Source organism: Cyphomyrmex costatus, unplaced genomic scaffold (assembly GCF_001594065.2).
Source record: "Cyphomyrmex costatus isolate MS0001 unplaced genomic scaffold, Ccosl1.0 scaffold882, whole genome shotgun sequence".
NCBI lineage: Eukaryota > Metazoa > Arthropoda > Insecta > Hymenoptera > Formicidae > Cyphomyrmex > Cyphomyrmex costatus.
Genome location: NW_017280466.1, coordinates 288,688 through 301,755, shown reverse-complemented (window position 1 = coordinate 301,755; position 13,068 = coordinate 288,688). Strand labels below are relative to the sequence as shown.

At 35.3% G+C, this 13,068-nt stretch overlaps 1 protein-coding gene across 1 annotated transcript in view; it reads left to right on the top strand.

The window, feature by feature from the left end:
• Window positions 1–12,814, top strand: part of Mid1 (calcium-permeable channel component Mid1) — a 105,686-nt gene extending 92,872 nt beyond the window's left edge. Inside the window, exons 3-5 of the mRNA XM_018549758.1 lie at window positions 7,785–8,007; window positions 11,009–11,215; window positions 11,699–12,814. Of these exons, the coding sequence (XP_018405260.1) occupies window positions 7,785–8,007; window positions 11,009–11,215; window positions 11,699–12,540 (1,272 nt within the window). The 3' untranslated portion in view covers window positions 12,541–12,814. The remainder of the gene's footprint in view (window positions 1–7,784; window positions 8,008–11,008; window positions 11,216–11,698) is intronic.
• Window positions 12,815–13,068: the final 254 nt, after the last annotated feature.

Below are 13,068 nucleotides of genomic sequence, written 5' to 3'. Positions count from 1 at the left end.
TTAATGAGAATCTTAAAATCTCCGAATAATTTATTGCGAAAAATATTATTTCAACCAGGATTTTAACCTGAAACTCCTCGGATTCTTTTTATTATATATAAAAGCTATGTGGATAAATGCTTTATACATATATGGTTATATAAATTTATATATAAACTGTAATAGAAAAATGTATAGAAATTTTTACGTATATAATTAGATTAATATATAAATACAGAATAAAGAATTTATGTATATAAAATAAATCAGTGTTATATAAAATTATATATAATTGTAATGTATTATACATAATTATGTATATTTGTATATATTATTGTATATAATATAATTTTATACATGATTATATATAATTATACATATATGAAAATTTTTTACATCAAAGCGCGATTAAGGTTTTTAAACAACGAGTTTCATTTTTAATCTTGCCGGAGCAGCGGTTCGTTATCGATTAGGCAAGACCACACGGAACACCGTCAGATTACACGATAATGATTGGTCCAGATTGCGCGGGTGGTCGAGGACGGATGAATAGTGGAAACACTCGTTCTGCCTTTCTTTGACCGAGGCGCTGGAATTTTCCCGCGCCGATTGCGTTGTTATTTCGTTATCCATTATCGAAGCCTTGGCAGGATACGAGGAATTTTTTTTTATCTGAATTCTTGTATTCTTTTTGCATTACAATTCGCAGAATCACAAATTTCGGTGTTTAATACCTTTGCATTTCGTCCACGTACGAATTTAGCAATGACACAATTGGTCTTCTACAACTTTCCAGCAAGAGACATAGTGTAATACAGTGATTATTTTATCTTTGTTTAACATTGGCAATCAATAAAGATGATTCATTCACTGTGTTAACAGTATCTTTGGCTGCAAAAAGAACCCAGAGTGCAAAAATTGAGAAATTTTTTAAAGTTCATTAATTTAAAGTATCTTTTTAGATTAATGTGAATGCACAAATAGGAAATAAAAGCCGTAAGTCAAATTGGATCTTTAGTGCTTAAATAATTTGGTGTAAATTTATATACTGTCCAATATTCTGTAAATTACACCGAATTTAATTTTCAATCTCGAAACACAATCCTAGTAGAATCAGAGTTGCAATATCACAAATTAAATTGACAAGCAATTTAATAATATTGATACTTATAAATGATTAGGATCTTAAAAAGATCTTAATAATTTGATGCTAATAAATATCTTAAAATATATTTGTTCTTAAAATATATTTGTTATAATAATTCCCGTATTCCGAGCGAATATCCTTATTTATATTTAATACATGTTTGTATATATTCTGTATTTATTTATATAATAGGTATAATATATATTTCTAAAATAAGAGCGATTCTTTTGAAAATTATGTCGAACTCTAATACACAAAATATGACACAATAACGAACTATTTTATTATAGCTCATGATTATATTAATAGTTCACGATAATCATATATATGCAGCTAATACAATTGCATTTATCATGTTGTTCAATATAGCAATATTCCGTATTCGCCTGTTGCTTTTTCTTCTCTTCAGTTCCACTTCAAGTATACCTTTGTTTAATATGTATTTCGTAGCGGCTGTTTGTGAAACGAAGTTCCGCGTCTTTGTAATCCTCAAGCGAATCAAACGCACTGTGTAAAGTGTACAGTAAACGCTCCGTTTTCCACGAATCTTCAGTTTTCATGTCAGAACTTCGAAAAAGCTCTGATTCGAGAACTTTGCTCGTGTCACACAAAACTTCGAAAAGATCCCGATTCAAGAGTTTGAAAAAAAAAAAAAAAAGAGAGAGAGGGTTTAAAATATTAAAATAATTCAAGAAAGTGAGGTAAAGAGGAAATAAATTATGTAAAAATTCAGTGATAGAATTTCGTTAATTATTATTAGATAATATTTGAAAGGAAGAGAGTGTGTGTGTGAGAAAGAAATGAATTGAAGTAATGCGAGCACGCGAACAGGTTAGAGATTGGCACGAAGTAGGATTGCAGAGGAGTGAAAAGGGGTGAAAGGGATGATAGGTACCGCATCTGTCTGGTTCGTACCAACTCAGATCGTCGGGTAGAGAAGAGAGAATTGGGTCAGCTGGCTTGGTAAAGGGTACTTCAGGTATAAGTACCTATCTTCCTACGTAGCGAGAACACCCTGCCTACCCTCGTGCGCTGCTTGAGAGGACTGTAGCGTCGAAGGCAAAGCGTATGACAAACTAACGGTCGCGTTAAAGCGTAGACGTATGCTGATGTAACAACCGCAGTCTCAGTTTGTGTCATGCGAGAATTAATCTTAATCGAATGAAAGATAAAAAAATTTATTTTATTGCTATTTGAGAAAAAGAAAATTATTCTACGCTTGATAAGCGAAAAATTATTGTAATTTAGACTTAAATTTATTTTTAGACACTGACGCGGTTTGTAGAAAGATATTACTATATTATACAAAATATAAAACAGCTTCTGAATGATTGCTGGTCGTTAATGATTAGGTATTCTTAAATTTTCAAACACAGCTAGAAAATTTGTGTTGAATTTAACACATTTTACGTGTTCCAAACAGTTATCCAAATTTGTAGTTTATAAAATAAATATGTTAAAAATTAACAAAAAATAATATAGAAAAAAATTAACACAAATATGTGACACTAACACAATTTAGGAAGAAATTGTGAAAACGTACTTCTTCAGTAAAATTAATATTTATAATATATTAAATTAATACACATACGTTTATCTTTTATTTATTTAGTCTTTACCCGAGGATTTACTTAAAACAAGGATTCACTTAAAAATTACATTATTTTTATGTTACATATTTGTTTATTTACTTATGTTTATGTGTTATTTTAATGTTTAAAAAGTATTAAATAATAATTTAATATAAAATATTCAAATAATGTAATCAAATTAAAATTAATATTCAGGTATGTTAAAAATTTTAAAATTTTGACTTGATTTTACAATCATAAAATATTCTTTATTGTGTAGATTTTTGTATAAGCAATTACAGCGAGTACTAATGCATTTCCGTGACCTCTCAAACTTTTGTTATAATTTCAGTAATCACCGATTTAATATTGCCGCCACCTTCATCCCCTTATCTCCTCTGTAGCGTCGTTTGCACTTCCGCATTTGTCGTCCCGGTTATTCCTCATGCTTTCCTACCAAGGCTTTCCTCTCGCAACCCCTCGTCGACATCGCCATTATGGCGAATAGGAGCGGCGCGACAGAGGGGTCGGAAATGAATCTTCGCTATATTGCGAAAAACATTTCTTCTCGAGTCTTATTTGGCTCCTCTGAAGAGTTTCGGCGTTTGACTAGTTTGATTAATTTATATTAGCTAACTTATATCAAATGTTTCTAATATTTTTGTGCGAACTGTACAATTTTCAAGCAATTTACAATTTGTTCTCTTTTTGCTTAATTGTGTTGCTTGATTTAACTTTGACAAAATATTTAAAAAAAGCGACGTTCAACAACTAGATCGCGTGAGATGCAATACTTCTTGCATATTGCTCGTTATAGAATATTTTTGTTTCAATATTTCGGCGAGTCAGAAATTCGTTACCCGTCTGGCATTCCACTCGAAGAAATTGCGTATTTCGAGCGCAATTTCGATGATGCACCGTACATACGTATGATACTCGATAAGGTCAATATCCATATATCGTTGAATATCTCTCAAGGGTAGTCGATATTCTTTGTTATAGCGACTGCTCGATGCTTTCGTGTTGAATTGATTTTTCACAGTTAAATAACAATACAAGCGCGAATGATGCCATTGCATAATTGGATCCACATTTTCCTCGCGAATAAAGGAAAAGCGGGAATAAAGGAAAAGAACACAGCTTAGTGAGATTTAAGCATTTTATTTTAAAGCTCGCAACTTTCGGAAGCGAAGACCTCTAAATACTGTCACTCTTAAACGCATTTTAAGAGAAATATCTTTCAATGGATTTCCAACGAAGTAATCTCCATATAATCCAGCAACGAAATGAAAGAGTTGGAGACACCTGAATTATTTATACTTAGCTTTTAAGAGATGGTATAGGGATCCTCTGGAGTTGAGTTTCTAAGCTTTGATTAGTTCGAATTTCGTCATTTTTAAATACATCTTAAATAATAATATTGCATCTATTATGCGATGTAATAAATTGCGCATAATCCAGCAGCGGAGCGAAATATTTAAAAAGTTGGCGATCTGCATTATTTATAGTTGACTTAGGATGCAAGATCCTTGGGGATACGAAATTCGAAAGCTGTACTTTAGTTAGCCTATTTATAAATCCGACCCCTCGTCCTATAGCTTTGCTTTTGCTACAATACTGCTATTCTTTTATCTTCGAAATTCCCAAAGCGCAACGTTTCTCCAACGAAAAGCTGCGACGTTTCAACCCTTGTCGCTTTTGATCTATCCCTCTTTTTCCAGTCGCGGTCGCGAAATTACCTTGCGAACTTAATAAACCCCGTTCAAGCGTTATATAAGAAAAGGTAAGATCTATCGGATGTTTCAAGAACAAGTCATGTACCTCTTAATTATTATTTATAATACATTTGGACTTGGATGGCGAGAAATTAATTACGCCATTTGAAATATGCACCATTTGGCTTGTTCTGACTCGGCAAAGGATTCATCGTGAGCAATGATTAATCGCTCACAGTTCATTGAAAATTAAAAGGTTTTGATAAATATAAGGTTTGCGTTTATCAAAATCTAAATTCGTGTCGAGGAGAGACGACAAATTTCGTGGCGAATCAAATTTTCTTTTCCTGATATGCAGAATCCATTAGAAGCAGACTGTATATGTCTCTCTCAGGGTTGAAGGTTTAAAAGAAGTTCGGAGTTGGATAACTTTGAAAGGCAACGTGCATTATGCAAAGAAATTTTTTCGTCGAGAATATTTTGTTATCCTTCATCCAAAGGCAAGAATGTATCCATTGTTAATTCGCTTTCGTCTTTCCCGCGTGACAGAATTAAACAATTATGACTACAATGTTACCACAAAACTGAAAATCAGAGAAATCATAGAAAAGTCGGTGAATTTTGCAAAATTTTTTAGAAAATAAAAATTCTCAGCTTTAAAGAAGTTTGATGTCATCACGCAGTTTTGGAATATTATCAATTTAGCAATTAAAACTGTGTCAACAACATTAATAATTAATAATTTACGTTGCTATATTAAATTGCTCTCTCAACAAAACATATAACGATTTCCAAATCAGGCTGAAAGTTTTAAAATATTGAAAGTATCAAGGAAAATCTTAAAATTTTGTCTGGAAATCAAGGAAAAGCAATAGAATTTTAGAATGAAGAATTTGTGACAATCCCCTGGATTAGAGCTAATTCTATCACGTGAATTTATTTCTGAACTTCAGAAACTCCACTTCTTTTCACGCGTTCTCAAATTCCGGGGGATGTTTCAGTACATTTACTCTGACTTTAGCGTGTTTTATGGCGAGGCACTCGGTAGGGATTCCTGGGACAGCCTGGCGGTGGATAAAAGACCCGCGGAGTCGGTATGTAATTATAGCATGCTCTCGGAAGGATGCGCGCTCCATCGTGATGTTCATGTTTGAAGGCGGCTATGTGGGTCAGACAACGACACATCTTATTGCCTATTCCGACTTCGCCGGCTGACCTCAAGATCTTTGATATTTGACAAATAGTCCTCGAAAAACATATAGGATGCTCGTATAAAGCCGCCAGTCTGTCCCGCGGGAGACAGCTAATTTTAACGGACGGCTAAATCGACATCGCCATCGATGCCGTGCCTTTTTCTTCTTCTTCCGCGGTGCCCTTTCGCTGTCAACTTCCGTTTTAAAAACGGATCTGACTTACCCTGTGATCTCCTCGGGGACGTCAAATATTGGAATCATCTTGCACGAGCTTTTACTCGAATTTCAAGCATAGGTATTCGACTTTCAATCTCGCAGTTTTTATTTCAGCATATGTTTATGACTAATACGGATGTATCAATTTGCGATCGATGATCTGGCGAAAAAACTTATCTGCATTGCGTTCATTTTTTCGCAATGTTCTTAAACACTAAATATAAAACGAATAAAATACCTTATACATTATAAAGAAAAAAGTGTATGTAAAATTATATTAGCAATATCTATAAAAACTACACAATTCGCACAATGAAAGTATGTAAAATTGTGTTATATCATAAATATCTGCATTTTTATATTTGTATATATCAATAACAAATGTAACTTAAAAAAAATTGTACGTAATTTGTTTGTAAATTAATATGTAAATGTTTCTATAAATTTAACTTTAATTGTAAATTTATTTTTGCAAATTATTTAATTTGTTAACTATAAAGAAGGATAACTTTATTTGTAAATTGTGATTTTACGAGTGTAAATATATACCTTTAATAGAAGGTCCCAAAATTGTCCACTATAATTGTTACAATTGTACACGAAATTTTTTACAATGTACACTGTAAAATAGATAAAATGTTTTTATCTTGAATGAGAAAAATTCACTAACGTGGATCAAATAGAATTATTTCAAAGCAAATTCAATTGATAATCGAAAAGAATTGTTGTTAATAATGATTTGCAATAACGTGCACTTTCAAGAAAGTTATGTTTCTAACAAACGCAGGAAAGCTTTATTTTAATAGGAAAATACATTAATTGAGAGGCTGGGAGGAGTAAAGCTTAATACGCTTTAAGTTGTTAGTTTATCCATTTTCAGTTTCCTTATTTTACAATATTCCTTACTGTGTAATATAGTATATCTTTCGCTTGCGTTAATGGCATTTTGAATACCGTGAGAAGGTTAATCATATATAAGCGCATAATTAAAAGCCTCAACCAAAAATATAAAATGTTTTACTAAAATTATTCTACAAATTTCTACTTTTTTTTTACGCAAAATAATAATTAAGCCAGTATACAATTTTACGGAAAAAATTTATATTATTATTACAAAGAAGTGTGCACTCTTACGACTTTAATTGTGTACGTCGTTTAATTATTAAAAAGTTTCTATTATCAGAACTGTGTACTATTTATCGTACTGACATTCAATGTCCCTTTAATTGTCATTTTATTCTACAGAAATGATTAGATAAATTTCGTTCGTTTTTTGCAATACAAAGTATAAAGAAAAAACGGTCTAAATCGAGCGGTAATGAGGTTTTTTTTAAAATAAATTTCTAGTTTACAATATTAATAGAAACTACATAAATATAAAAAAATAATATCGAATGTTTCGGAACTCACACACAGGTCCTTCTTCAGCGATTTTTACAGATGTTACAGAGATAAATGCATAATCTTACAGTCGAAGCGATTTGATATGGTGTTGTGCTGGTATGACAATTTGTTTGAAGAGATTGATTCTCCTGTTTTTGTGTGAATGGAAATTGTAATAAAATGTATGAAAATAGGAACATCATTACGTATATTCGTCTGAATTTATTAAGTGCGAGTGTTACAATGATATTGGATAAAGTTTTATAGGCCTTTTACAATAAATCACTATCTAAAACCATTATTTAAGTTTAAATCTTAGGCTGTAAAAAATGACAAATCATAGTTGATTGTTCTTCTCACATTCGACTGCAATTGATCAATTTCTTACAAGAATTGCTTAAGACTTAAAACTTAGTAATGCATCATTATACGCAGCCCGTTAATTTTATCTTATTGTTAGATCAGATGTACATTATCTTTCTCGTATCTCTGCGTGTATATATATATTGTATATAATTAAGTATATTATAGAATATAGAAAAAAATTAACTCTAACGGTGTACGTTAATTCTGATTGCAGGATGCGTATAGGAAATGGGTGTGCAGCTCCCTGGTGCCTTACTTTGCTCACAGGAGTCCGAAAGACGCGAAAATCTTGGAGGGCAGCTGGACCGGCCCCAGATTAAGGCCCTGCCGATCCTTTTGCCAAACCGTGGAGCAACGTTGCCCCTACTTCCTTCCGGGCGATCGTGCCCCCGCATACCCCACACAATACGCCGGCGAACCCACTTTTCTTTGCAGAGGTAAAAAAAAGAGAGAAGAGAACAAAAAACAAGATACTCATAAGATAATCATATATGAAATAGTCACAATAGGATAATAATAATATAATCACAAAAATGTCAAAATTAGTCGAAATATTCATTTATTTCATTCATTTTCTCGTTTAACGAGTCATTTTGAAAAAGGGTACAAATGTTCAGTTGGCACCCTGCTTGCTTCGCAAGTTCGCGAAGAATAATATACCATAAATGTCACAAGCAACCAGTATCCATCACGCCGCTATCAGTCTTTCCTCTTGTTCGCGACGATAACTACGACGACGATGAACGTTCATTTAGCGTTCACGTCGTATAGCTTTAAGTCCGCAGCACGGAAATTTGCATGCAGGGTACGCATAAACGGTCGCCGTGGTGGAACGCCCTGCATAAGCTCCGCGAAACAATGCGGACGTCTTATGCCGGGGGTGGAGACGTTTCGTACTCGTGTAAATTATTATTGCCTTATTGCGCCACGCGGTCATACCATATTACGATCAATGATATTTCAGGTTCGCACCGTAATACACACACATATAAACAAAAATTTTCCATAATATAAATTCTTTCAATTTTTATCCATTGGACTGGCGTATATATTTGCATTTTCCGAACGGAATTTTTTCGCACAGTGTTGTCCCCGATAGCACACGATACCAGTCTCTCACTATCTGACGTTTTGTCATTCTGCCAGCATGACACGTTTCATTGTCAGTCCCGTTGACCTGGTAATCTTGACTCTTTACGCTCGGTGCTACGGATATTCCGATACGACTGTATTTAAAACATCACAAGGCAAAAAAGACAAATTTGAAATATATTTATTAAGAAATTTTTATTAACTTGTATATGCGTGTATAAAGGCATAGCAGTTATTAAAACAATGGTGAAACAATAATTAAAACAACCGTTTCGCTGAAGCATCTAAAAATTTAATTAGATACACATTTAAAAATAATTTTGTTTGGATCATCAAAATAATTAAATAATTATGTAGCACGTTAAAACCGATAACTAGAACTGAAAACTAGAATTAAAACATTGTCATTAACGCTTAAACGTTTTATGTATATAATTATTTTGATGATCCAATAAAATAATTTTTTTTAGATATAATCAATTGTTTAGATATTTCAGTAAAACCATTCTTTCTGCAAAAAGTATGATAATTTAATATCACAATAAAACAATTTTGTTGAATTATCTAAAGCTAAAGATTTAACTAAATAGATTTGAAAATAATTTTGTTGGACTGTGTCAAAATAATTACGTGGAACATTCAAACAATTTTATTAGTCTTATTAGAATATCAAAACATTTTACAGCATTATTTATCATGCTTGAATTTTCTACATAATTATTTGGTGATCCAACAAAATTATTTTCAGATCCATACCTACATAAGATTTTAGAAATTTTCAACTGATCGTTTCTCCATGAATACTTCGCATCTTTCTCTGTAAAAATTGACTGTGTAATTTTATCCGAGGTGCTCCACTCTCGGTTTATATTGCCGTACAGAGCGCAAAGGGTTAATATATCCGAACACACACGGGCGAATGTCCGAACCGTCGAATATCTCCTCGTTATTCTTTTTTTTTTTTTTCATACGTCGATGCGAGGATCGTAAACGGCAGAGGTGCGCTACCGCGTTTGAGTATAAACTACGCTAAATGGGACGCGTGCCACGCGGTTATTGGAAGATTGGACGCTTTATCGGGCATTTTTTTGCACCCGCGCCTACCGACACTCCAAGATTGCCCGATGTAATTCCAATCCAAGTGCAATCCAATCCTTCACTGTTCGCTGTCGCATTTCTGTTACGATTAGTGGAAATATATTTTTCTTCTTTTCTTTTTTTTTTCTCTCTATTTATATAAATTCTTGCAGCGTAACAAATCTATAATATTATAGAATGTAAAAATGAAATTTTAAGATGGTGTAATTAACGTGGGTAACTAATGTTTGATTGAAAGAGATAGAATTAATAAATACAATGAAACGTAAATATGGAACTTATAAAAATATATGAAGAGAAATGAAGAATAAAATAAATTAGAAAACAAATTTAATTTATCGGACATTTATCCTGTTATTTGCGATGTTTGTCGTGTAGAGAATGGACTCTAATTGACAAATATGGTAGGTAAGTTGGCAACGTCGTTGATTCGCAATTCTTCGTAAGAGTCGATTGCCAATTAGTTGTGAACGAGAATCGTCCTTGGAAAGATCGATCTTGGATTAATTGATAATTGGCCTTTACGGAAAATCTGGCGAGTTGTCAGCGGCTACGTGCCAACTAATCTGCTTTTAATCAACTAGATCTAGACTTTCCTGTGCGACAAAATCGCGTTGAAAATAATAGGGATGCGCGCGCACAGAGATCATCGCTTACTAAATTGTTTACGGAATTGCGACTCGTTTACGATGCTTTCAATTTGACATACTATTCTGCAATATTTCACGTGCACTGGCATTTTTTTTTTCTCTCCTCCAAAAGAAATTATCGAGAAATAGTCGGCTCCCAACCAAAATATATTTTTCACAGTGAGAGTTAATTATTTACAGATTTTAATATGTCGTTGAACGATTTCAAGATTTATGAAGATCGATCTAATATGCGTATAAAGTGCATCAAAATTTGTTAAATTGCTAGTCAATTTAACTCGTGACATTAGTTTAGTAGAGTTCACCTTTAAACAAAGACCGAAAAATTGTTCAGTTTAAAAAACCATACGTAGTATATAAGTTCACACAGAATTATACATATAAGCACCTAAGATCCAGCTAGACCGTTAAGAGCTTTGCTTCTCATTGGTTGTGTTTGTCAAGAAGTAGTTACTATGATTTGTGGAACTTTATTTGTGCTTTTGAAAAATATGTGCCTCCTGCCACCTCTTTTCCTGACAAAATCCTCTTGGGTGTGAAGAGAACGACCGTCGTATGCATTCATCCACGAGGTCGTTGGAAAATGCAATGATTTCAGACCCGAACATCCCTGAGACCGGCGAGCAGGCCGCAAGGGCATTGCACAGCATCAGTGACGGCGAGTGCTGCTTCGACGTATGCTCCGAGGGTACCAAAGAGGGTATCTGTACCAAATGCGAGGAGCCGTGGAAACATGGCAAGTTTCAGGATCCCGCGACGGCCCCCCAGTGCGAGCCCCCAGTGAACCTTCAACCTGGTTCTACAGGTAGGCGCTATACGAAAATTAACAAGCGATTAAAACAATCGGCAAATTTTGTAGGAATTTTGAAAAAGTTCATAAAAATTAAAAATCTTCATTTTTACATTTTTTTTAAGTGTTTTTACGATACAATATTTATCTATAAATACGCAAATTATGTGGATATTAAGGTTTGCGAATGTAAGAGATTTGCGAGGATTAATTCTTTTTGGACTCCTTGGATAAATACAGAATGACAAAAGAGTTCGACTATAAAGAATTGTGCGTTTATTAAATCATTATCCAAGTAGCAAGCTGATGTTGTTTGTCGTCAAGTACCTCTGTACGGAAAGAACGGTTTTGTTGGAGTAACTAAAAAATTTAGCTAGATACAGATCTGAAGAAAATTTTGCTGAACTATCAGAATAAAGTATATTTTGGACATTCAAGTATATGATGAGCATTGTTGCAAAAAATGTTGCCAACGGTCGGCATTGTTCTGACCCATAGGTCCAGGCTCGCAGCCGGGTCAACCGGAAACATCCACAGACCGCAAGTTGACCGACGACATGGACAGCAGCACCACTTCTTCCTCGTCTAGTACCACGGCATCTTCGACCACCGTCGGCCAAAAGGACACGGCATTCTGCGGCAGCGGCCGCATCGGCTCGATATCGAGCGCGTCTTCGTTCGGTCGATCGAACCCATCGATTGTCCTTCAATTTTTCTGGCTGTGTTCGATTCTGATCACCCTTCCTGCGAACGCGCTGCAGTACAATACCTGTGTCCTGGAGTATCCCTTCGGATTCCTCCGGCTGATCGGTTCCGGCCTGCTCTTTTCGGGCACGTTCGTCCTGCGGAGGGTCTTCAACGATGTTCGCGTTTCCTTTGATCCACGCTCGATCGGGATCTATCGGTTTACCGCCATACGTTGCCTCCTGTTCGTCCTCGGAATGCCCGGACGGGCGGTGATGAAGTGCCGTTGTCGCGGATGGTGGTGGTGGAGGTCCTGGAGGAGATCCAGCAGCCGACACTTCCGCTGGAAATTCCTTCATCGTTTCGGCATCGCGTCCCAGCGGTCCGTCTTGCGCGACGTGTCGATCGCTATCCTCGAGCTATTCCTCAAGTTTGCGGCGAAGTGTCGGTGTCGCGATTGGTGGTGGCTGTGGCGTCGGTGGCGAAAGTACAGCTCGATAGGCGGGCAGTACACGAAGCTCGTCCCTCGGAGAAAACGTCCGGTGATTCACAGGATGGCACATCGACGACGCAGAAGAAGAGATCTCTCTTCTAAGATTCTCAGGATAGACGTCGCAAGCTCGGCTAAATCGATATCCAGGAAGGACCCGCCATAGGGTGGTTAGCTTTGCTTTCCTGAATACGCAGGATCGTACGGATTTTCTTCTGTCGCGGGGTATCCGCGAGAGCTTTGTCTCCATGGTGCCAGAGTTATTCGAGAAGCACCTAGACTCGATCGAAGCGAAACTCGATCGAGGACAGAGATATCGACGTTGTGAGAACGAAATACGAGGAAGTATACGAAGGATCACAGGGGATGTCCCCGGGATATTAAACGGGTAGAAAGAACACCAGCACTGCGAGGAGAGGAAGTAGCAGAGTGTGAAAGGATCCAAGGATCAGGTGGAGAAACGGCGGGCCGGTCTCGTCGACGACTTCGGTTCCGCTGACTAGAGCAAAACAGGGAGGAAAGGGAGAACCATAAAGAACAACTTTACAAAAACAACAAGAACAACTGAGAACGAGGGAAACGTAATGTCTAGAGCTAATGATAATAATACAATAATAAAGAATAAAACAAAATAAAATAATGAATAATAAATAATAATATAGTTAACAATAATGATAATGATAAGAAATAATAA